The sequence below is a fragment of the Cladophialophora immunda genome (assembly GCF_000835495.1).
Source record: "Cladophialophora immunda strain CBS 83496 unplaced genomic scaffold supercont1.2, whole genome shotgun sequence".
NCBI classification, from domain to species: Eukaryota; Fungi; Ascomycota; class Eurotiomycetes; order Chaetothyriales; family Herpotrichiellaceae; genus Cladophialophora; species Cladophialophora immunda.
This window is the reverse complement of record NW_015622542.1, coordinates 4,164,451-4,183,578: the sequence shown is the minus strand read 5'-3', so window position 1 is coordinate 4,183,578 and position 19,128 is coordinate 4,164,451. Positions and strand designations below refer to the sequence as shown.

The 19,128-nt window shown below is 54.1% G+C and overlaps 6 protein-coding genes across 8 annotated transcripts; 3 read left to right on the top strand and 3 right to left on the bottom strand.

Annotated features, from left to right (window-relative positions):
* Window positions 1–502: 502 nt before the first annotated feature.
* On the top strand, window positions 503–4,479 carry PV07_03735 (uncharacterized protein). Its single transcript, XM_016390484.1, has 2 exons — window positions 503–1,147; window positions 1,204–4,479. Exons 1-2 carry the CDS (start codon window positions 796–798, stop codon window positions 4,254–4,256), a joined length of 3,405 nt encoding a protein of 1,134 aa, XP_016252386.1. The 5' UTR covers window positions 503–795; the 3' UTR covers window positions 4,257–4,479.
* Window positions 4,480–4,686: 207 nt separating this feature from the next.
* Window positions 4,687–7,280, top strand: PV07_03734 (uncharacterized protein; the record flags this gene model as incomplete). The annotated part of the gene is made up of 3 exons (XM_016390483.1): window positions 4,687–5,113; window positions 5,199–5,386; window positions 5,465–7,280. 3 exons carry the CDS (start codon window positions 4,687–4,689, stop codon window positions 7,232–7,234), a joined length of 2,385 nt encoding a protein of 794 aa, XP_016252385.1. The 3' UTR covers window positions 7,235–7,280.
* Window positions 7,281–7,602: 322 nt separating this feature from the next.
* PV07_03733 (uncharacterized protein) lies at window positions 7,603–9,701 on the top strand. The gene is made up of 2 exons (XM_016390482.1): window positions 7,603–8,379; window positions 8,486–9,701. The coding sequence occupies exons 1-2, from the start codon at window positions 8,252–8,254 to the stop codon at window positions 9,354–9,356; spliced, it is 999 nt and encodes a 332-aa protein (XP_016252384.1). The 5' UTR covers window positions 7,603–8,251; the 3' UTR covers window positions 9,357–9,701.
* A 127-nt stretch (window positions 9,702–9,828) lies between these two features.
* Window positions 9,829–13,053, bottom strand: PV07_03732. Of its 2 annotated transcripts, XM_016390481.1 has the most exons (5): window positions 12,644–13,053; window positions 12,056–12,583; window positions 10,376–11,992; window positions 10,246–10,316; window positions 9,829–10,199 (listed from the first exon to the last, which is right to left on the bottom strand). In XM_016390481.1, exons 1-4 carry the CDS (start codon window positions 12,648–12,650, stop codon window positions 10,264–10,266), a joined length of 2,205 nt encoding a protein of 734 aa, XP_016252383.1. In that variant the 5' UTR covers window positions 12,651–13,053; the 3' UTR covers window positions 9,829–10,199; window positions 10,246–10,263. The 2 variants fall into 2 exon arrangements, with proteins under 2 accessions (XP_016252383.1, XP_016252382.1); XM_016390480.1 differs by having other exon boundaries at window positions 9,829–10,316.
* A 257-nt stretch (window positions 13,054–13,310) lies between these two features.
* Window positions 13,311–15,256, bottom strand: PV07_03731 (DNA repair protein rhp51). The gene is made up of 4 exons (XM_016390479.1): window positions 15,022–15,256; window positions 14,887–14,966; window positions 14,768–14,835; window positions 13,311–14,719 (listed from the first exon to the last, which is right to left on the bottom strand). The coding sequence occupies exons 1-4, from the start codon at window positions 15,112–15,114 to the stop codon at window positions 13,911–13,913; spliced, it is 1,050 nt and encodes a 349-aa protein (XP_016252381.1). The 5' UTR covers window positions 15,115–15,256; the 3' UTR covers window positions 13,311–13,910.
* A 253-nt stretch (window positions 15,257–15,509) lies between these two features.
* Window positions 15,510–18,178, bottom strand: PV07_03730. 2 transcript variants are annotated; one of them, XM_016390478.1, is made up of 3 exons: window positions 18,039–18,178; window positions 17,562–17,973; window positions 15,510–17,511 (listed from the first exon to the last, which is right to left on the bottom strand). In XM_016390478.1, the coding sequence occupies exons 2-3, from the start codon at window positions 17,779–17,781 to the stop codon at window positions 15,878–15,880; spliced, it is 1,854 nt and encodes a 617-aa protein (XP_016252380.1). In that variant the 5' UTR covers window positions 17,782–17,973; window positions 18,039–18,178; the 3' UTR covers window positions 15,510–15,877. The 2 variants fall into 2 exon arrangements, with proteins under 2 accessions (XP_016252380.1, XP_016252379.1); XM_016390477.1 differs by having other exon boundaries at window positions 17,562–18,178.
* Between the last annotated feature and the right edge of the window lie 950 nt (window positions 18,179–19,128).

Here is a 19,128-nt window from a genome sequence, read left to right as displayed (position 1 = left end):
CGGATCGTGGGTTTGCTCAAAAAGTGCATCCACAGTCCTCCCATTTGTATGGAGATGAGCGAGGAAGCTGACAGGCCTGAAACCAATGGTTCGCGTCGCACGGAGCATAGCCACGCCATACACGCTAGGACTTGTTAAGAGCTTGACATTGCCGAATATTGGTCTTTCGCAAGCTGAGTTTGGCTGGCTCTGACTGCCAGATGCGCTCAGACCACAAGCATGTGTGGCAGTCTGCCGGCAAGACGGAGCAGAAGTATCTGTGGCATCTAGGCAACTTCTGGAAATGAGGCCCACGAATGCTCCTCTTGCGTCTGAATCCCTCTATTCCATCTCCCCTCGCACCGCATCGTCCAGCCTTGGACTTACCATTTCTCGTTAAATTTGAGGCATTTTGTCCAGCGTCTTGCATGATAATACCCAGAACCTGTTTGGGGTTCTCCATATTTCCCCTGGTCATCACCGTGGGCTATGTGGCCCGTGCGCCTCTGCTCCCTTTATCGTTCCTGGGTGCGTCGAACCACTCCATGGGCTTTGTTGACCTCGCCAAAGTCATGCAGCCACCGTGCCCATCTGCACAGATCACCCAGGGGAGCTGTAGGAGCTATGCATGTGCTCCCAGCTTGGGTGCCAACTCATATATCAAGGTAGGTCAGGGCAGGTCTTGCTCTCCCACACATCTGGATTTCTTCTCTACTCCCCCCTCCTTCTCCTCCTCCTCCTGTGTCTGGCGTTTCCCTCCCTCCTTCTTTGTTCGCGCTCCCTGCGGCAAAACCTTGTCCCCTGCATCTTGTCAATATGGCGATCACAGACGAGATTGGTGGCGGCTCCGAAAAGGCCACCGTGATCGTGGAGTCACCTAACCACAACGACGAGGATCTCAACCCTGCGGTCGCAGCTAGACGCCGTATCCGATACATCGACGATGACGAGGAAAACGGTGGCCCATCTGCTGCCACCGACATTGGTCATCCGCTGAAGAGGCGAGGCTCGACCTACTCTGTACATTCACTCTCCAGCGTCCGCAGTGGACAACGTGTCGTCGATCCATCTGTTATCCTGCCAGTTCAATACCGCACCCTCAGTTATGATATCACCAACGTCAAGGCCATTGAGAGCGCAAAGAACGCTCGTGAGAAAGCCGCCGTCGGTGAGTTACACGTATATTCTTGAATACATGGAAATATGCTAACCACTCGCTCTCAGACGTGGGAGGCCTCGAGTGGCATCTACTCACCCCTCAAGAGATTTGCATTCGGTTAAATACTTCGACAGACACTGGTCTCTCGCCTGCCGCCGTGAAAGAAAAGATTGCAGAATATGGCCGCAATGTCCCCTCCCCTCCACCCTCGAGGTTGGCTCAGAAGCTGTTCGGCTACTTCTTCGGAGGGTTTGGCTCGATCTTGCTGGGCGGCAGCGTCCTCGTCTTCGTCTCTTGGAAGCCATTGGGCGAACCGCCCGCCGTGGCCAATCTCGCCCTGGGCATCGTTCTCGCCGCGGTCTTTGTCATCCAGGCTGCGTTCAACGCCTGGCAGGACTTTTCGTCTTCCAGGGTCATGAACAGTATCACCGGCATGCTGCCTGAGGCTTGCCGTGTTTTACGTGACGGAAGCAAGCACACAGTTCAAGCCCCCGATGTTGTACCTGGTGACATCCTCTACTTCAAAGCGGGCGATAAACTGCCGGCCGATATCCGATTCATTGATGTCTCGACGGACGCCAAATTTGACCGGAGCATCTTGACTGGAGAATCACTTCCGTTGGCTGCTGTCACCGAGTCTCATGAGCCCAACTATCTCGAGACACGATGTATCGGCATGCAGGGCACTCACTGTACCTCCGGGAGTGGTGTGGGCATTGTTGTGTCTACTGGCGACGACACCGTCTTTGGCCACATCGCCAAATTGACCAGCCAACCCTCCACCGGAAGGACCAACCTGCAGAAAGAGGTGCTGCGCTTCGTCTTCATCATTGTCGGTCTGATGGTCTTTATGAACATCATCGTCATTGCAGTTTGGGCAGGGTACATTCGACACGCACACCACAGTTATATCAACGTCCCCACTCTCATTGTCGACATTGTCAGTGTGGCCATTGCGTTTGTCCCCGAGGGCTTGCCCATTGCTCTCACAGCATCGCTCACAATCACGGCCAACATCATGAAGAAGAACAATATCCTCTGCAAGTCGCTGAAGACTGTCGAGACTCTCGGCTCTGTCTCCGTCCTCTTGTCCGATAAAACCGGAACGTTGACCAAAAATCAAATGGTGGTGACTGATTGTCTGATTGGGTTTAGTACCATGACCGCGGAAGAAGCAGCTCAGGACATGGTGACAGAAGACAGCAGTGCCAAATCAAAAAAAGCGGCATTGCAACAATTGCGCGTACTCTCTGCGGTATGCAATGCTGGGGAGTTTGATCCAACCACGATTCATCTGCCCCTGTCCCAGAGAAAAATCATTGCAGATGCAACCGATCAAGCAATCTTGCGACTCTCGGAGAGTCTTGGCCCTGTCACGCAGTCCCGCGACATGTGGCGGAAGAGATTCGACCTGGCCTTCAACTCCAAGAACAAATTTGCAATGAGAGTCGTTTCTCCCGACAATGCGGCAGCGGTTGCAGCGACCATGAGTGCCGTTGAAACAAATTCTTTCAGCGTTGAGAACGACCTGCTGTTGATGATCAAGGGTGCCCCAGACATTCTTCTCCCCAGATGCACGAGATATGTCGGAGAAGATGGGGGCGTCCATCCTCTCGACGAGGGCGTCCGATCGTCCATGGAAGCAATCAAAGATGCATGGTCGAGTCAGGGCAAACGAGTTCTTCTACTGGCCCGCAAACCTCTTCCGGCAAGTATGGTGCAATCCGCGCCCAACGACAATACATTTGAGGCCGAAGCACTACGACATGCCGGAGCTGGGCTCACTCTGATATCAATGGTGGGCATTGTTGATCCTCCCAGAGATGAGGTGCCGAGTGTGATCCAGACTCTTCGCCGTGCAGGGATCCGCACAATGATGGTCACTGGCGACTTCAAGCTGACAGCCCAAGCCATCGCCCGCTCATGCGGGATTATTACCGTCGGCGACAGGGAAATCCACACGGTGGAAAACCTCCCTCGGTTTCCTCCCCAAGACGCCGTGGAGAAGAAACAGCAGAAAAAGTCGAATCGGATGCCCTCGGAGAACAAGGCAATCGTATTGACAGGTCCCGACCTGATGACACTCCTCCCACACCAATGGACCACCCTGACGACTCAGTACAGCGAGATTGTCTTTTCCCGCACCACACCAGACCAGAAGCTGCGCATCGTCAGGGAATTCCAGTCCCAAGCTTTTGTTGTGGCCATGACTGGCGATGGTGTCAACGACGCACCCAGTCTCAAACAAGCAGATATCGGCATCTCGCCGGCCTCTGGATCCGACATTGCGATCGAAGCATCCGATATGGTGCTTCTGGGTTCGTTCTCGGCAATTCCGGAGGCTGTCTTGTACGGACGTGTGGTTTTCGACAACCTCAAGAAGACCATCGCCTATCTCCTACCTGCAGGCTCGTTCTCGGAGTTCTGGCCCGTCATGACCAGCGTCGTCTTCGGTCTCCCTCAGGTCCTGTCCAGCTTTCTCATGATCATAATCTGTTGTTTTACCGACTGCGTCGCTGCGACAATGCTGGCGTACGAAAAGCCTGAAGCCAACGTCATGCTGCGCCCTCCGCGGGATATCCACAAAGATCGTCTCGTGGATTGGCGCCTGTTGCTCCAAGCTTATGGCTTCGTTGGAATACTGGAGTCGGTGTGCTCGTTCTCCATGAGCTTCTGGTACCTCCAACGTCATGGCCTTCCCTTCGGCACGCTGTGGTTCTCCTTCGGCAACATTCCCGTTCCAGCGGGCCAGACCGAAGACGATGTGTCGTATCACTTGACCGTGGCGAGCTCGATCTACTTCGTTACGCTCGTGGTGATGCAGTGGTTCAATGTCATGGCCCTGCGGACCCGCCACCTTTCCATCTTCTCGCATCCTCCCATTTTCAACCGCAAGACACAGAACCTGCTGCTCTTCCCGGCTATTCTCTTTGCGCTCGTCATCGCACTGATATTCACTCTTGTGCCCGGTATAGACTATCTCGGATGCGATAAAGTCCCCGTCGAACACTGGTTTATCCCCATGACATTCGGCATCGGACTGTTGAGTTTGGATGAATTGAGGAAGATGATGGTGAGAAAATATCCCAATGGCTTCCTAGCGAAGATAGCATGGTAAGAATCGGACTTGGAGGAAGGCCGTCGGTCTGCCCTGTGATGGTGGGCGTGAGAACATATTCAGATACCAGTTAGCAGTCGGTGTACAGTCCGTATCCATTACAAATCATGCGGTAGGAAATAGAAGATACCTTTCCGCTTTCATGAGTGCTAGTGGGATATTGGCCCGTCTATACAGAACATTATGGCACAATTCTGCTGATGATGCCCCAAGCCAACGCTGAACGATCAAAGTGGTTGCGCGATATGGATCTAATGCCGCGCCGGAGTTCTTCAGCCGAGCAAACAACGTCAACTGTGCATTTCGCATCTTTCGTCTTCTTGATTCCCTTCCCCAGGTATGGGCATATCGCGACCGCTACCGTCCCGAGAGTCGTTCTAGATGGTGGCTGCTGTCTTTGAGGGCACGCATTCGAAGCCCAATCGCAACCATGTCTCTACATATGACCAAAATATGCGACACATGTGGCGATTTCATTCGTCAGGAACAAACATTCTATCACTGCTCGGTCTGCCGCCAGGGCAACTTCGACATCTGTGAGAAATGCCATTCGGGGGATAAGCGGTGCGATGACGAGCACCATGTTCTTCTCCACTACAGAATACGGGGCGATGCTGTGGTTGACGCCGACACTGGCAATCTGATCCATTACTTCACCTTTGGCAACTGCCCCGGGTGTACGTGGGAGAAGGATGGGAAGCCTCGGGACGACGACAGCTCTTTTCACTACGAGCCTTTCCCGAACGACTCGTACATCAGGGTCATTGACCTCTTCCCGGGACCGGACGACGAGCCTCTGCGGTACTCCCTGCACTACACCCGGCTAGATTCCCTTTCGAGGGCTCAGTATATTGCCAGTGGGTCCAGTCCAGCCCTCCCATCTCATCGTCCATTCAGTCGTGCTGCAAGCTTCTTTGAGCTGACATAGGGTCGTTCGTCAAGTCAGCTACGTTTGTGGCGATGTGAATATTAAAGTACCGTCCTACTGCAATGGGAAGAGACTCGACATCTATGCAACCCTGGACAAGGCTCTGCGCAAATGGAGGCGCCTCGAAAAGCAGAATTGGCTTCGGATATGGGCGGATGCTATTTCCATCCAACAGGATGACAATGAAGAGAAGTCTGCCCAGGTAGGTACGAGTAACTTCTACCAGTTGAGGCGTTTAGGGACGGACGTCGGCATTTATTTTACCTGACTGTGAAAATAGGTTGCTAATATGCACGAAATCTACCGCCACGCGAATCAGGTGTTTGTCGATTTGGGTGATCCGCCAGATGGACTTGATGTCGCTGTGGATCTGATCCGAGGTGCATCGAAGAGCTTCCGAGTCGAGAACAGGACTCACCCAAAGCCCGACAATGTCGAGTCCGGTCCGATCCATGCACAGCGACTCCCAAAGACTGAAGTCACCGTGGAACAGGCTCTCGCATTGACTCGGTTCTCGGAATTGGCTTGGTTCAGGCGGCTGTGGGTCATTCAAGAAGTCTGCCTGTGGGACGTATACAAGGCTTTCCCGCCCGTATTTCTCTGCGGTGAGCACAAAATCGAATGGCTTGATCTCATCAATTCCTCGACGCAGTTCGGCTTGGCTCCGCTGCAAATCATCGATGATCCTGAAGTTGTGACCCCCGAACTCCGAGGCGCCTTTATCGAGGGCACAGGCTGGAACCCCGTTGCGGCTGCAATCTTCCTGGAGTACTATAAAATCCAATCCAAACAAGGCCCTGCCCAGAATCTACACTGGTTTCTTCATAGAGCGTGGAAGCAGGAATCAACCCATCCTGCCGACAAAGTCTTTGGACTTCTCGGTCTCGTCAACAATCAATATGTCATCAAACATTCGAGGGTAGCTGCCACGAACGTGCAACAGAATGGACATTTGCAGATTCTGGATGGTAAAAGGGTGATTCAAGTTGATTACGACCTGCAGGTGCCAGAGATCTACGAGGAGATAGCACGGCTTACATTGGCAGAGGAGAAGTCCCTCGATATGCTTGCTGACGCCGGTTGCAGTAAGTCAAGGAGACAACCTCATTTGCCGTCCTGGGTGCCGGACTGGAGCAGCTACCCCAAAGAGCCAGCATTGATATTATCGTCCGGATTGACGTCAACGGCGAACTATCGCGCTTCTCTGAATACGAGACTTGAACTGCCTACGAAATTTGCTTCTGGATTGCTCGAGGTTGATGCATATCTCGTGGACACAGTGCTCATAGAAGCTGCTCGGTGTGGCGGAGAGGCCGAAGTGATTGAGGTGTCTGGGAGGGCTGGTTTGCCCGAACATCGCATCATCGGCGTAAAGCAATACCTCTTGAGTCTTTGGTGGTGTTTTGGAGCCAAGTTCAACTCCTACCCAACGGGACAACGACCGTTTGATGCCTTCTGGCGCACGCTGATTGCAAATAGAGCCATATCAGGGAAGCAGTTGGTTATACCACCAGCAGAATTTGCGGAAAGCTTCCTCCTGGCATATCCGGAGATTCTCGAGGTTGAGATCGAGGACGAAAAGCCTGCGTGCATCTGTCCTCAATGGGCCATTGCAGCTAACCAAGAGCGAGTCAACTCGGGCCAGTCAGACAACAACAACGACGCTGGTCTCAAAGAAGGAAAGCCTCTTTCCATCCAGGACAGATATCCCCGTCCAGGTGAATTCTTTGGAAACGAGCAACCAGCTTACGGTGAACATTATAACGCAGCTCTTCGGCAATCAGCAATCGGCCGACGATTTTTCAGGACGACGAAGGGCTACATGGGCATGGGACCAAAGAATCTTACCAAAGGTGACCATATCGTCATTCTAAAAGGAGGTTCGCTACCCTTTGTACTCCGGAAAGCGGATGCTGGTGACGTTGATGGCATGCCGGTCTTCACCCTACTTGGAGAAGCGTATGTGCACGGCCTCTCTGAAGGAGAGATACTACAAGATTGCAAGGATCCCGACAATGACCCCAACTGGACAAGGGTCATACTGAGCTGAGGTGAGCTGTCTCGGGGTGGTTGGCTCTCCAGGATCCGGTTTCGTGCTCAGCCTTGTCAGTCCATCCGCTGGTCACGTGGCAACGCAACCCTTCCCCTTAATTGCCAGATCGGGTCTAGCGCTGCCTCGGAGGGACACATTCTGAGACGCGAAGCTCAACCTCCTCGAGTCTCAGACCAACTTCTGCAGCAACAACAGTCTCAAACCACCCCCCGCATCGCGATATTGCCGGGCCGGCGCCTCACCTCTGGCTGTTTTCTCAACAGACTCTCGATCCATCTGCGGCACTACTTGTCTGGGTCCCCGCGCGCGATCGATGCCAAGTCGTCCGCTTGACCCAATTCATCCCCTCCAACTGCCGCCATGTGCTACAGGAGTTGCGCACGGCCCAGAAAGCCGTGATCGGGATCTCCTGAGCGGCAGATATCATGCTATTCTATGGTCAAGACCCCAAGCCAAACTCCATATCGTCACGTTATGAGAGTTTGGACATGCCTGATCTGGCACCCCTCCGACACGATCCTGATCTGATCTACCCGCCGAGCATGGGGTCTGCGGCTCATCGACCAGGAGCTCTCACGGATGCCCTGTCGTCCGGGCACCCGTATCTGACTTGGACTCTATCCCTCTTCCTTGTTTTCGGTTGCCTTCTTCGCCAATCTCTCGTTTGCTCTTTTGTCTCCAGCTCCCCAGGCGGGTAGACCTGTCCTTTCCTTCTTTTATACTCTCGTTTACATATACAAGGTCGACTGACCCAGATCCATTCCTTTTGTCCTTCTGGGTTTCGACTCTCGTTTCCTTTCGAAGGCGCTGGCGCTGAGCGCTGGACGCTACTAGACACCCTTTCCATTCTTTCCGTCAGCTTGATCCCGCTTCATTCGGTCATTCACTCAGGGATTTCGATTTCTCCGTTCGCGGTGCAGGACGCTGCTCGTCCTACTTCCTACAGTGGACATTTTTCATTCTTCTTAAAAGTCATCCGAGTCGACCAGACCCAGCACAACGTCGGTGCCAAAGATGCAGACTCGAGCCGTCCAAGTGATTTTGCTCATATGTTCCTTGATCTTGGCCATCATCATTCTCATTGCCTCGTCGAAATATGGGGCGTGGGCACACGAAATGGTTCCGGGAGCAAGCAGATGGCTGTGAGTTTTTCTTTCCGATAACGATAATGCGTCTTCCAACACTAGTCTTGCATTTTCGTCAGTGGTTGAAAAATGTGTGTTCATGGCTGACCCTAATCCCACGCAGACCCCTGGTATTCTACGTCGGAACCATTCCCTTCATCTCGCTACTGTACACGGTCTCTCATTTGGCCGCCTTGCAATTCAACGGCCTGCCCTGCCCGCCATATCCCGACGGCCGCGGCGGGGCGTCGACATCTCCGAGACAGTCCCGAAATCCGCAGCCATACGACGCCAACTACACGGTGACGACGACGTTTTTCGTTTTCTGCGTCTCCATCGTGCACACGCTGATGTGGTTCGCCCAGTCGGTGCTGTGCACGTCCTGCGAACTCGCGCCCATCCTGGCGGGCCACCAGGGCCAGGTGCCGCGGTGGTGTCCGCAGTCGCGATTCCACGACACGGGCAACCCGGGCCTGGCCAACATGCTGGGCACGCTCGCGACGGTCAAGGATTTCCTGCAGTGGGCGATGGTCGCGCTGGCGGCGGGGCTGGTCGAGTGCGCGCGCCGCGAGTGGATGCGGGCCGAGCACGTGCGCGGCCTGCACGTGCGGACCATGGGGGCCGGGGTGGACTTTGGCGGCTACGGCGGCGGCGAAGGAGAGAACTTTCCTAAGAAGACGACGCTCGGAGGAGCAGCCGGGGCTGTCGAGCTCAGCAACATCTCCGGGCCGAGGCTCGTGTTTCGCGCCGAGGAGGAGGCAGCAGCGAGGCAGCGGGAGCGGGAACAGGAGGAGACGCGGCGCCGGCAGGAGGAGGAGGAGAGGAAGAGGCAGTGGGCCAGTGGGAACGGGCCGCTGCCGACGACGACGAGGACGACGGGGAACGGCGTGGTGGCAGCGGTGCCCCCTCCGAACAAAAAGGACAATTACTACGGCAACGGCATGGGGTTGAAGCGAAGCGGGACGCTCAACCACATGTACGAGTCGAGGGTATGATTTGGTTGGCTGGCTGATTGCAAGCAAGACTCTGTGCCTCGCGGCTCGAGATCTCCCTGACGTTGGGATCTTTTTAGAAAAGGCCAAGGGAAGGGATACGCGCGTGCAGTCAGAAAGGAAGCTGAGAGGACGTCGTGCGTGTTGCGTGTACGTGTACGTGTGCAGAATATACCGTGTCTTGGATATGGATATGGATATGGATGTGTGAGCAACAGATTGTCTCCTGGACTGGACGATATACGCGAGAGAGGAGAGACTGTGTACAAGTACGGAATACGGAATACCGGGTCCAGAAAGCAGAGAGTATCATGCGGCCCTCAGAGGTTGCTTTATACAATCCTCGTCGCACCACGTTTCGCCAACCCATCCGGGTCCTGTCCTGTCCTGTACATCTCACCTACCTTAAGGTACCTACCTACCTAGCTACCCACCTAGCTACGCACCGAGCTACCGCGTACTTGTATACTCTATACTCTACACTCTACATCCTGCAATGGACGACGAGCATACCAAAGATATCGATTGAATTGTATCGTCCAGTGGCGGTGATCATGGTACACAAATATCCATGGGACCGATACATTGTCTCGCTGTTCTGTTCTGTTTGTCTGTCTGACTGACTGTACTAGTACATTACATTATACGCACCTCCCTTCTCTCCTGGTCTTTGTGGAGCGGGAATTCCTACTGCTGCTGCGCTGGTGTTGCACTGCCGCCGCCGCCGCTCATTTTCCCACCCCCTCTATTTGAGGCGGTGGATAAACTAATGTTTAATAATAACAGGGTGATCAATATCGGAAAATTTTGGGTCAAGGATGGGCCTCATCTCTAAAATGAGTCCACCTGACGGACAGGTCAGCAGTCGAACTGTGTCTAAGAAAATACCCACCACCGGTGTGGTCGACGTTTATCCGTGTGTCTCTGGTGTTCGAGGTGTGGGCTTGATCGTGAGCTTAGGAACTGTGGACCAAAACATTAGCAGGCTCGTCAACGAGGATAACAACACCGTAAACACTTACTGCTCATCCCATATCCCTCCGTCCTCCCTTCTGGGTCTCGGTTGTTGATCTCGACCCTTATCGCGACGTTCAAGCCTCCCCTCAGCGGCGGGCCGACGGCCTCTGAACTGATCCCATCTGCGGCTAAATGTGTTGTTCCCGCCCCCTCCTCACCGAGGTGTAGATATCCGTGTCCGTCGCGTGCACCCTTGTTCGTGTGAGGACGAGATTTGCCCGTCTTGCCCGTTGTATTCACGGCACTTGACGTCGATTGCGAGTCGGCAGAGCCATTGAGGATGCCATTTGCTGGTCGCGAGTCCTCGTCATCGGGAACCTCGGTGATACACGCAAAATTTCTGCTTGGCATCGTGCATTGATTCCAGTCCGCACCTTTCATCACGCCCCCTGGTTGTTTGTTGAACATCTTGAGGAGTGTCTCGTCGGTATTCCCATCCCTCAGATGGTGGATTTTGTTTCTCCGCGCTAGTAAGTTTGCCACAGCTCGGGGAGGCGGCTTGTTGGTGATGGCGCTGGAGATGATGTTGGCCATGTATCGTGGATCGTGAATCGGGTCCATGTCATCTGCAGGACTTGAGTAGAAGCGGCCTAAAGCTGCGAGATGCACGTCTCCGCCGAGGATGGTGATTCGAACGGAAAACTGGGTTGAGAGTTTCTGTAATCGAAGCACCAATTCGCGTCGTTCAGTTTTGTGGTGGCGTGCCGTGTAGTGGTCGTCCAAGTCGTCTAGGAGATCAACAGAGCCGTCGAAGGAGTTGAAAAAGCCGCCGGCGAAGCCGAACCTCTTATTCAGCAAGCGGACGGGGGCTATCAGGGGCGACGTCAGGATGTTTTCTAGCCATGCCAGTCGGGGATATGCGATGGGCACGCCGAGGAGGAGAATCAAGTGTGTGATTTCTCCCCGCGCAGCCGTGAACTCCTTCTCCAGTCTTTCAAAGATCAGGTCGTACGTGTCTGGATAATTGACTTGCTTTCTCGTCCGTTCCGTTCTGGCGTCAATACCGCAGAAAGCGATATGGCGACCCAAGCGCATGTACAGGTTTCTCGACCGCTCCTCAACGTACGGACCGGGACGCTTGCCAACAATCCAACTGGGGTCGTCTGCCGTCCTCTTATACACATACGTGTTCCTCAGTTGCCGCGGATCGGCCCCTGCCGTGCCATTGGCATCAGCACCCATGGTCTTCGGCGCGTCCGTGGTGAATGTGGAAACTGGAGGGGCGGTGTGGTGCTGGAATAAGCAATAGTACTTGAAACTGACGCCACCAAGCCCCCGGAACACAGCACATCTCATGAAATGGTCGGTATACGAACCGAACCCGTCAATGATGTCGTGGTCGTCCCAGATATTGATCTGGGGAATCTGAGAATTGGCCGAGGCGAAAGGTTCGGTGGAGTACCATCGTATGTAGTTCTCAAAGTAGTACTTGTCGCATCGATCCCTCAGATCCTCGCCGAACAGGTATTCTCGTCTCTTTTTGGGATTGGCAATCGAAGTCCACTCCTTCAATGGTCCCTTGACTCGGATCGAATCGTTGTAAATCTGATCGCCTCCACCGATCATGACATGGAACGGGCGCTGTTCGTGAGTGCGCAGGACGTCATGCCACAACGCAGGCCCTAGATGACTACACGTCAGCGTACTCGTCCATTCGTCTCAGGTTCCGACCGAAAGACACCCACCTGACCAAAAGTCCTCGTCCGTTCCGACCGAAAACCCATTGCACGAGTGGAACATGATGCGCATGGATTGCGTGATGGAAGGCACCACAAACTGCCTCGACGGCTCCTTACTAACATTGGTGAGGAATCGCATGTTTGGTATCGAGTACTGCCATTTTGCTTCCGCCTCAACCAAAGGGACCTTGAGAGTGAACCGCCAAAATGTCTTGTCCGGGTCCGAGTACAGCTTCAACCCTTGCACCAACTGCGGCGGAGAAGACTTGATCTTTGCGCCGGATTCCCATGCCCCAAGGGTCTTTAGTTCCAGACTGGGAGTATTGACATTGGGTGTCGTGACGAGAAGGACGGAGCCGTGCCAGAAGATATTCGAGGGGCTTTCATCGCTCATACGCTGGTAGTTCAGTAGAGGGCCACACAGGACTTCGAAGTCAGAGCTGGAGTTTGTGATTTCGGGGCCTGTCCCATAGCCTTCCTGCGACTCTGCGACGCGCTGGTACTGGCCCTCGGCCGTGTTTCCGTCTGTTTGGCCTAGTATTTCCTGTCAGCGGATTGCACAGGTCGACTGAGTCTGAGTGCTGCCAAGCCCACCTTCCATTGACTGTAACGGTCTGCCGACCAGCTCTCACAAAAGTGTTGCTGCGGGCAATCACAGTCGCGCTCCTTCAATCCGTCCGACGGGAAGCTCGAGTCCCAACGGTCAGCGTGAAGACGAAACTCAAAGTGTAAGGCGTAGTAGTAGCAACACAAGGAAGAAGAATGTGGCTTGGAAAGAGGAAAGAAAAGCAAGGAGAGGGAGAATTGTTTACAGCGACCACCGCTCGAGCAAATTATGGATCGAGAGAGTAGATTCACAAGGACACTGGCAGCTGATAGTAGTTCATGGGGCCAGATGTGCTAGCGAGGCAATCTGATGCCGTCGTGGTCCGTCCCTCGTGGGTTTCGCAGCGCAGTCGATCGGTTTCCAGGTGGTGAGAGGCTGGTGAGACGCATTCTTGTTGTATTACTCGGTACTCTGGTCTGCTTTCGGCTGCCCATGTATGATGACGCCAAGGGTCACGCCTAAGCAGCAGCCGGACGGCCCCCCCCTAAGCGTGGGCCTCTGCCCCAGGCGGATTGGAGAATGGGCTCCCTCGGCCTCACTAGGCCTCACTAACCAGCCACGGGCAATCACCCACAGCAGCGCCAGCCACCCGCCAGCGGGTCACGAATGGGAACCACTGCAGCTGGCTCGCCGCTGCCCCTTTCTTAACTCGTACTCGTACAATTAATTGCCTTTCCATATACTCCGTGCCTACCTGGCATTATGGACTGTGAACAATATTCGGGGTATAGGCGTAGGCTTCGGATGCGCTCCTCTACCGAATCTCTCGGGGCAGGCCGTCCCTACAGCGCCACCAGCACGATTCTTCTCCGTCGATCCCCTACCACCTTGGCTCGCCACAGACGGGCTCCGACAGGTAACATTCCTCCCAAAACCTGAAATTTCACGGCTCATTAGCTGGCATCCATCGCACAAGGCCCCTCTCTCATTTGCCCGAGCCACCGTGATAGCCATCAGCCACAATGCTTAACTTTCATCCTTATGCACGCCTGCTGCTTCATAGTTACCCGGGACTCGTTCTTGACATTCTTTAGCTTCGCCTTTCAGCTGGGTGTTGCATTCTGGGGGAATTCGGCGCTTGTGCCCAGTTTGCCAATAACCATTGTGCGCCTCTTGACCCCTTTCGATGCTCGCTCTATGGCTAGCGATACTTAGACATTAAACGACTTCCCTTGCGCCGCTGCTGATAGCTGTACATCATACCACCTGCTCATATGCATGAATTTTCAATCGTGGACATAAACCTTGCCCTTCTTATTCCTTGTCGTCCTTGGGTTGAGGATCGCCAATTCCACTGTCATAAATGGCAAACAGCGTGTCGCTCTCAGGCAAACATGGACTGTCGTAGATCTTGCAGATCCGAGTCTCGCCTCGACCTTTCTTCAAGCTTAGTCTGGTGGTGCTGGCATGTGCAATAATGTTGCCGCCGATGGGCTTCTTCGGGTCTGGGTTGAACATGGCGCTGGGTCCGCCGTCCACTTGTGCAACTACTTGGTTGGTGATGACCACGGCGATGCCAAACTCGTCCGCGAGTCTCTGGAGCGTGCGCAGGAACTTGGCCATGTGTGACTGTCGTGATGAGAGTTCTCCTCTGCCGTTGTAATCTGTTCGGTACAACGAAGTCGCTGAATCAACAATCAGCAAGGAAAACCGGGTTTCACACATCATCTGCGACGCTTGCTGGAGCAGTTGTAGCTGATGCTCAGAATTGTACGCCCGAGCATAGGCGACATTGTCAAGCACCTCTTCGCCTTCGAGGCCATATCGCTGTGCTACTGACAGCAAACGTATGGGTCGAAAGGTGCCTTCGGTGTCGATGTACAAACATTTCCCTTCTCCACCACCCATATCGAAAGGCAACTGGCATGTAACCGCCATTGTGTGACAAATCTGACTCTTGCCTGTGCGGAACTCGCCAAAGATCTCGGTGATGGAGCCCGTCTCAATGCCACCGCCTAACAGTCGGTCCAGGTTCTTCGAGCCGGTGGTTATCGAGATCAGGTCGCTCCTTCGGGCATGCATCTCGGTGGCGGTCGTGAAGCCCATGGGCACCAGTTTCATTGCTGCCACAAGATCAGCTTAGGTTCCAAGAGCAGCCAGTGTTGCCAAACCTTCGTTCAATAGTTTGGAAGCCTTTGCCTCCGATATGCCTTTGATCTGTTCTAATTGCCTGCGCGGCCTGTATCGACTGGTGAGCTTGGTTGCACCGGATGCGAGTGTTGATACCTACGTGTATGCAATAGACTCGACTGTATGGTAACCGCCCTCTGTCACCAATTTGATGTCTCGTTCAGTCAATCCTGCAACGCCCTGGGAGCGGCTCAGCTGTCTGCGATGCGCGTGGAAAATCTACTGGGAAGCTTACCACCAACTGAGAAATTGGGATGGGTGCTCCAGGACCCCCAGGCATGTCCTCGTAGTCAGTTTGAGTGGTGTCATTGCTCTCAATTTGAGTCATGATGATCTTCTGAACTGCGGCGAGGAGGCGACCTTAATGAGCCCTGTACGAAGAAGATGGAGCAGCTGAGTCTACTGGCAGAGGCAGTGGGTGCTCGGAAAGTAGTGCACAGTGAGAAGTAGTGCGCAGTGGCCAAATAGCAACGGCGCGTTGTCGTGGGGGAAAATTGCCTCGACGCGTTCTGATGAGTTTACGTGCCACCAAACGCTGCAAGAGAACTAAGGAACATTGTTTTACCGAAACGCGATAGCACGTGATATGTATTGCCCCACGACACCGATGTCGCCTTCAGCAACTTCCCCCTTTTCACATGGACTCGGTACGTTCGAGACACTTCCGTTCATCTCTGCAGGTCAAGACTCGATGAAATATTGAAATCAAGTCTCTGATCGTATCAAAAAAACTTCGTTAAACCTCCAGCCAGAAACGGTCTTGGTCATCCTAGATCATATCGTTGCCCTCAGTCCCATCAGCTAGTTCCTCACTTGCCGGTCGATGTTCGATGCGTCCCACGCTTGAGAGTAATTGTACATTTCTCGCATTCCGTTCTTTGCCCTCCATTATGTGATTTTCCAGCCTTTCCAGCCCGCCAAGTAAGTGGTGATGTCCTTCCAGATTTTCCCTGCTCAAGAAACTGTCATCACCCCCCAAGATGCTTTTCGAGTCCCCCGAGCCCCCAGGTCGCCAACATACTTCGTGACTCCACGATCTCCTTTTAGTCCCTTGCGCCATAACGAAAACGAGTTGCTGACATCCAGCCATATCATTCAATCCATCTGGTCACATATCCCATAAAGTCTGCGTCTTCCAGCAATCGGGCCATGTCCGCTTCTGCCATCTGTATGACGGCCTCCAGGTAGTCCTTTCGGTCGTCGTACGGCAAGATGATGCATGAGCCAGGATCCTTACTCCAGGGCTTCCGCACCCAATCTGGCCGACCGAGGCCCATCTCAAACGTCGACTCGTAAATGTTCAACTTCTCCCAGCTCGTGATGTACATATCTGCGCCGTCGGTTCGGTCCATGTTGCTCGCTTGCAAATCTCGGACGTCGATTTTCGGATTGGGATATGTTGCCAAGGCAATCGCTTGTCGGATGTAAGGCTCGTCAACGCAGTTGATGGCCTTGCGGACTGCCAGTGCCGTCTCGGTCATAGAAGCGATACTGTGATCCGCCAAGTGGCAAAGAGGCATTTGCACCGAGGCGAAATCGACCGCAGCCCCAAAGTAGGACTCTGACAGAGGCTTCTTGAGCTTCTTGCGAATGTCGACGGGAATAAGAAGCTTCGAGGTAGTCACCTCCGGCACAGAAGGGATCCTCGCCTTCGTCATTCCATGCCAGATCAAGGTCAGCAAAGCGTCATGTCGAGTCATGAAGGCGCCACTAGCATGAGCCTGGAGCCCTTGCTTCAGATCTTCCAGCTTACTCGAGGGAAAAGCAAACACGCAGCCACGACCCCGAGGTTTGATGGCTTCCTGTTCTGTAGGCATCGGCTGGGCTGTCTTCCACTTCAACTCACGATTGGTGATCTGGTTGGCAAAAGGGTAAGATAGCTCTCTTCTGACGATACTCTTGCGAGTGGCGAACGCGTCCAGTCTCATTGAGAGGCTGGGTATATCATGACCACGAGTGTCCAAGTGACGGTCAAAAGTGAAGTCATCATTCAGAACGCTGCCCGAAGCGAGCAAGCCAAAGCCCGTGCCATCGGAGATGCAATGGTGGAGGTAGACGGACACGATGATACCTCCCTCCACGACATTTGCCTGGACTCTGAAAACCGGGGCCCGGTGCTCATCAGCAGATTCCCCTAGCGCCGAGACAAGCTCAGGCTTGATGACGCTGGGTGGGAGACCGCGTTCGCAGATCTCGTCATAGGTGTACGGGAACTCTTCGCGGCTGAATTCACGCACACTAACGTTGGGATATTCAAGGAAATCCGTATCAGAAAATCGGATCTCAACTGCACCCAGACGATTTCCTGGATTGTCCACTGCTACCACAAAGCCACTCAAATATGGCTTCGCATCCACAGTCTTCCGGACGAAGTGATTCAACTTCTCCACCACCTCCGGGAGCACTTCTGGGCTCGGTAGGCGATACGCAAAACAGATGCGAATGTACGACCGAGGCATGCAGTGCTCAATGCTGGACAGTTGAATAACATGATCGGAGCCTGGGTGGTCATAGGGTTCGAGGGCGGCATCGACTTCTGGAGAGATAGACTGAGCAATGCCGTTCGGGGCGAGGACAGATCCATTCGTATGAAGGTCGTCGGCTGGGTCAAGATCTGTATTGTTCTCGGAAGGGTTGGAGGTTGCGGCTGATGAGGGAAACGGACTGTCCGGACTGGAGCCGTTGGCGAAGTCCGACATTGTGTCGTTGTTGAAGGGATCGGGTTCTTGATTGAAATCAGTCATGATGGAGCTATTTCTTGAGAATGATGTTTACCAGGGCCAGCGCGAGGTGAGAAAAGAGGACTGATGTTGGCTGAGAAAGAGTTCTTGTTGCTTATTGGGTTTCGCCAAGCTGGTGTGATGGCATTATGCTGGAGAACGAGCATGGCTGGCGGATCTTTATGCAGGTCCCTCGAGGCGTCACTGCCTGGAGGTGAATACCGTGACGAGGGACAAGAACCAGGGGCGTCGTTTGAGGCAGGGGCAGTCACCATCCGACAGTGAATTGATATATACCTGGACGTGACGGGGAAATGAGACGTTGCTGTGCTAACAAACAGGGAGAGAAAGCAGCCCCAGTCACCACCAACTCCTCGACAGCTCAAGTTCAGATGACGTTCAGGTGAAGTCGGAAAGACAGCACACTACTCTGGAAGGCTCCCTGTTCATATAAACCGGTAGCAAACCTGTTCAGTCGGTCAGAGTGATGGACAGGCCAATCATATGCCGGCAGGCTGATGGTTGCGCAAACGTAAGAATCCAACCCCAGAGTGAGAGACAGAGAGTCATTGAACGGCCATACTGCAATTGACTAGCCCAGCCGGAGAGAGACAGAGACGAAGGGAACTAAATAGACGAAGACATCCTAGGAGAACCAGAGCAGAGGTAAGAGGATAGCCCGGTGTAGATGAAGGATGAGGAATTGGTTGCCTTTCTGCGCAAAGGCCCGGCATGCTCTGTGATCGCGGTGGGGAATGGCATGGTTAAAACTTACGTGCCCGCTTTGCGTCTCTGCAGCTCGACCCATGTGGCTTTGTCTATTTCTTTCCCCTAATTATCGGGCTAGCGCTGCCCGTTTGAGAGAGGTGCGTGGTGTCTGGGCTCGCCAGAGGGCGGAACTGCCCAAACTTCCCTGGGCCGATGGACCTTGACGAGACCGCACTCACCAAAAGGCAGGGATGGCATGCAGGCAGGCAGGCAGGCACAGTACAGAAGAGACAGCCAGACTCGGGGCATGCATCGAGCAAGCTGGCATGCTGGATATCTCAAGGTGCGGTGGACTAGTTAGCAGCAGGTCTGCAAGGCGAGCGATTGACAGAGATGAGCGACGACCAGGGCAAGGGCAGGGCGTCGGTCCCCTGGCGCTGTGTCACCTCGCCACTCTGCCGACGCGAAGGCAGTCAGCCTCGCTCGTCAATGTCCCGTTGGCCTTTGGAGAGTCATCCCAGGGTCCACCAATGCAGTCGATACAGTTTGGAACACATTATTGATGCATCGAATGCGGCGAGTGGACTCGCACGGTGGGCTCGCACCGGCTCTCCCAACTCGTCCAGGAGCAGTAAGGAAAGCAGGGGCAGAGGCAGAGGACGACTCGAGAGGTGCAGCACGATCTTGGGTCAGCTGAGCGACACAGGCGGTGGAGGTCCGGCTTGCAGATCGGCGGCGCGGTGCTGGTGCAGGCACGGAGAAGGGGAGGTGTGTGTGAGCAGTCGCTCGAAGGCAAGGACGAACAGGCGATGCGGCCAATGGTGAAGGGCAGCAGGCCGCAAGCGAGCCGGCTGCTTGACATCGAGCACTACTGCGGCATGCATGATGAAAAAGGGTGTGTGGATTTTGTGGGA

Coding starts and splice junctions, on each gene's coding strand:
- PV07_03732 (XM_016390480.1), bottom strand. Junction 11,993..12,055: donor GGACGAGGACTTTTGGTCAG/GTGGGTGTCTTT, acceptor GTAGTCATCTAG/GGCCTGCGTTGTGGCATGAC. Junction 10,317..10,375: donor GGAGGGATATGGGATGAGCA/GTAAGTGTTTAC, acceptor TTTGGTCCACAG/TTCCTAAGCTCACGATCAAG.
- PV07_03730 (XM_016390477.1), bottom strand. CDS start 17,781: ATGGTGACTGCCCCTGCCTCAAACGACGCCCCTGGTTCTTGTCCCTCG. Junction 17,512..17,561: donor CTCACCTCGCGCTGGCCCTG/GTAAACATCATT, acceptor ATTTCAATCAAG/AACCCGATCCCTTCAACAAC.
- PV07_03733 (XM_016390482.1), top strand. CDS start 8,252: ATGCAGACTCGAGCCGTCCAAGTGATTTTGCTCATATGTTCCTTGATC. Junction 8,380..8,485: donor CCGGGAGCAAGCAGATGGCT/GTGAGTTTTTCT, acceptor AATCCCACGCAG/ACCCCTGGTATTCTACGTCG.
- PV07_03731 (XM_016390479.1), bottom strand. CDS start 15,114: ATGACTCAAATTGAGAGCAATGACACCACTCAAACTGACTACGAGGAC. Junction 14,967..15,021: donor TCCCAATTTCTCAGTTGGTG/GTAAGCTTCCCA, acceptor AGCCGCTCCCAG/GGCGTTGCAGGATTGACTGA. Junction 14,720..14,767: donor TTCCAAACTATTGAACGAAG/GTTTGGCAACAC, acceptor ATCTTGTGGCAG/CAATGAAACTGGTGCCCATG.
- PV07_03735 (XM_016390484.1), top strand. CDS start 796: ATGGCGATCACAGACGAGATTGGTGGCGGCTCCGAAAAGGCCACCGTG. Junction 1,148..1,203: donor TCGTGAGAAAGCCGCCGTCG/GTGAGTTACACG, acceptor ACTCGCTCTCAG/ACGTGGGAGGCCTCGAGTGG.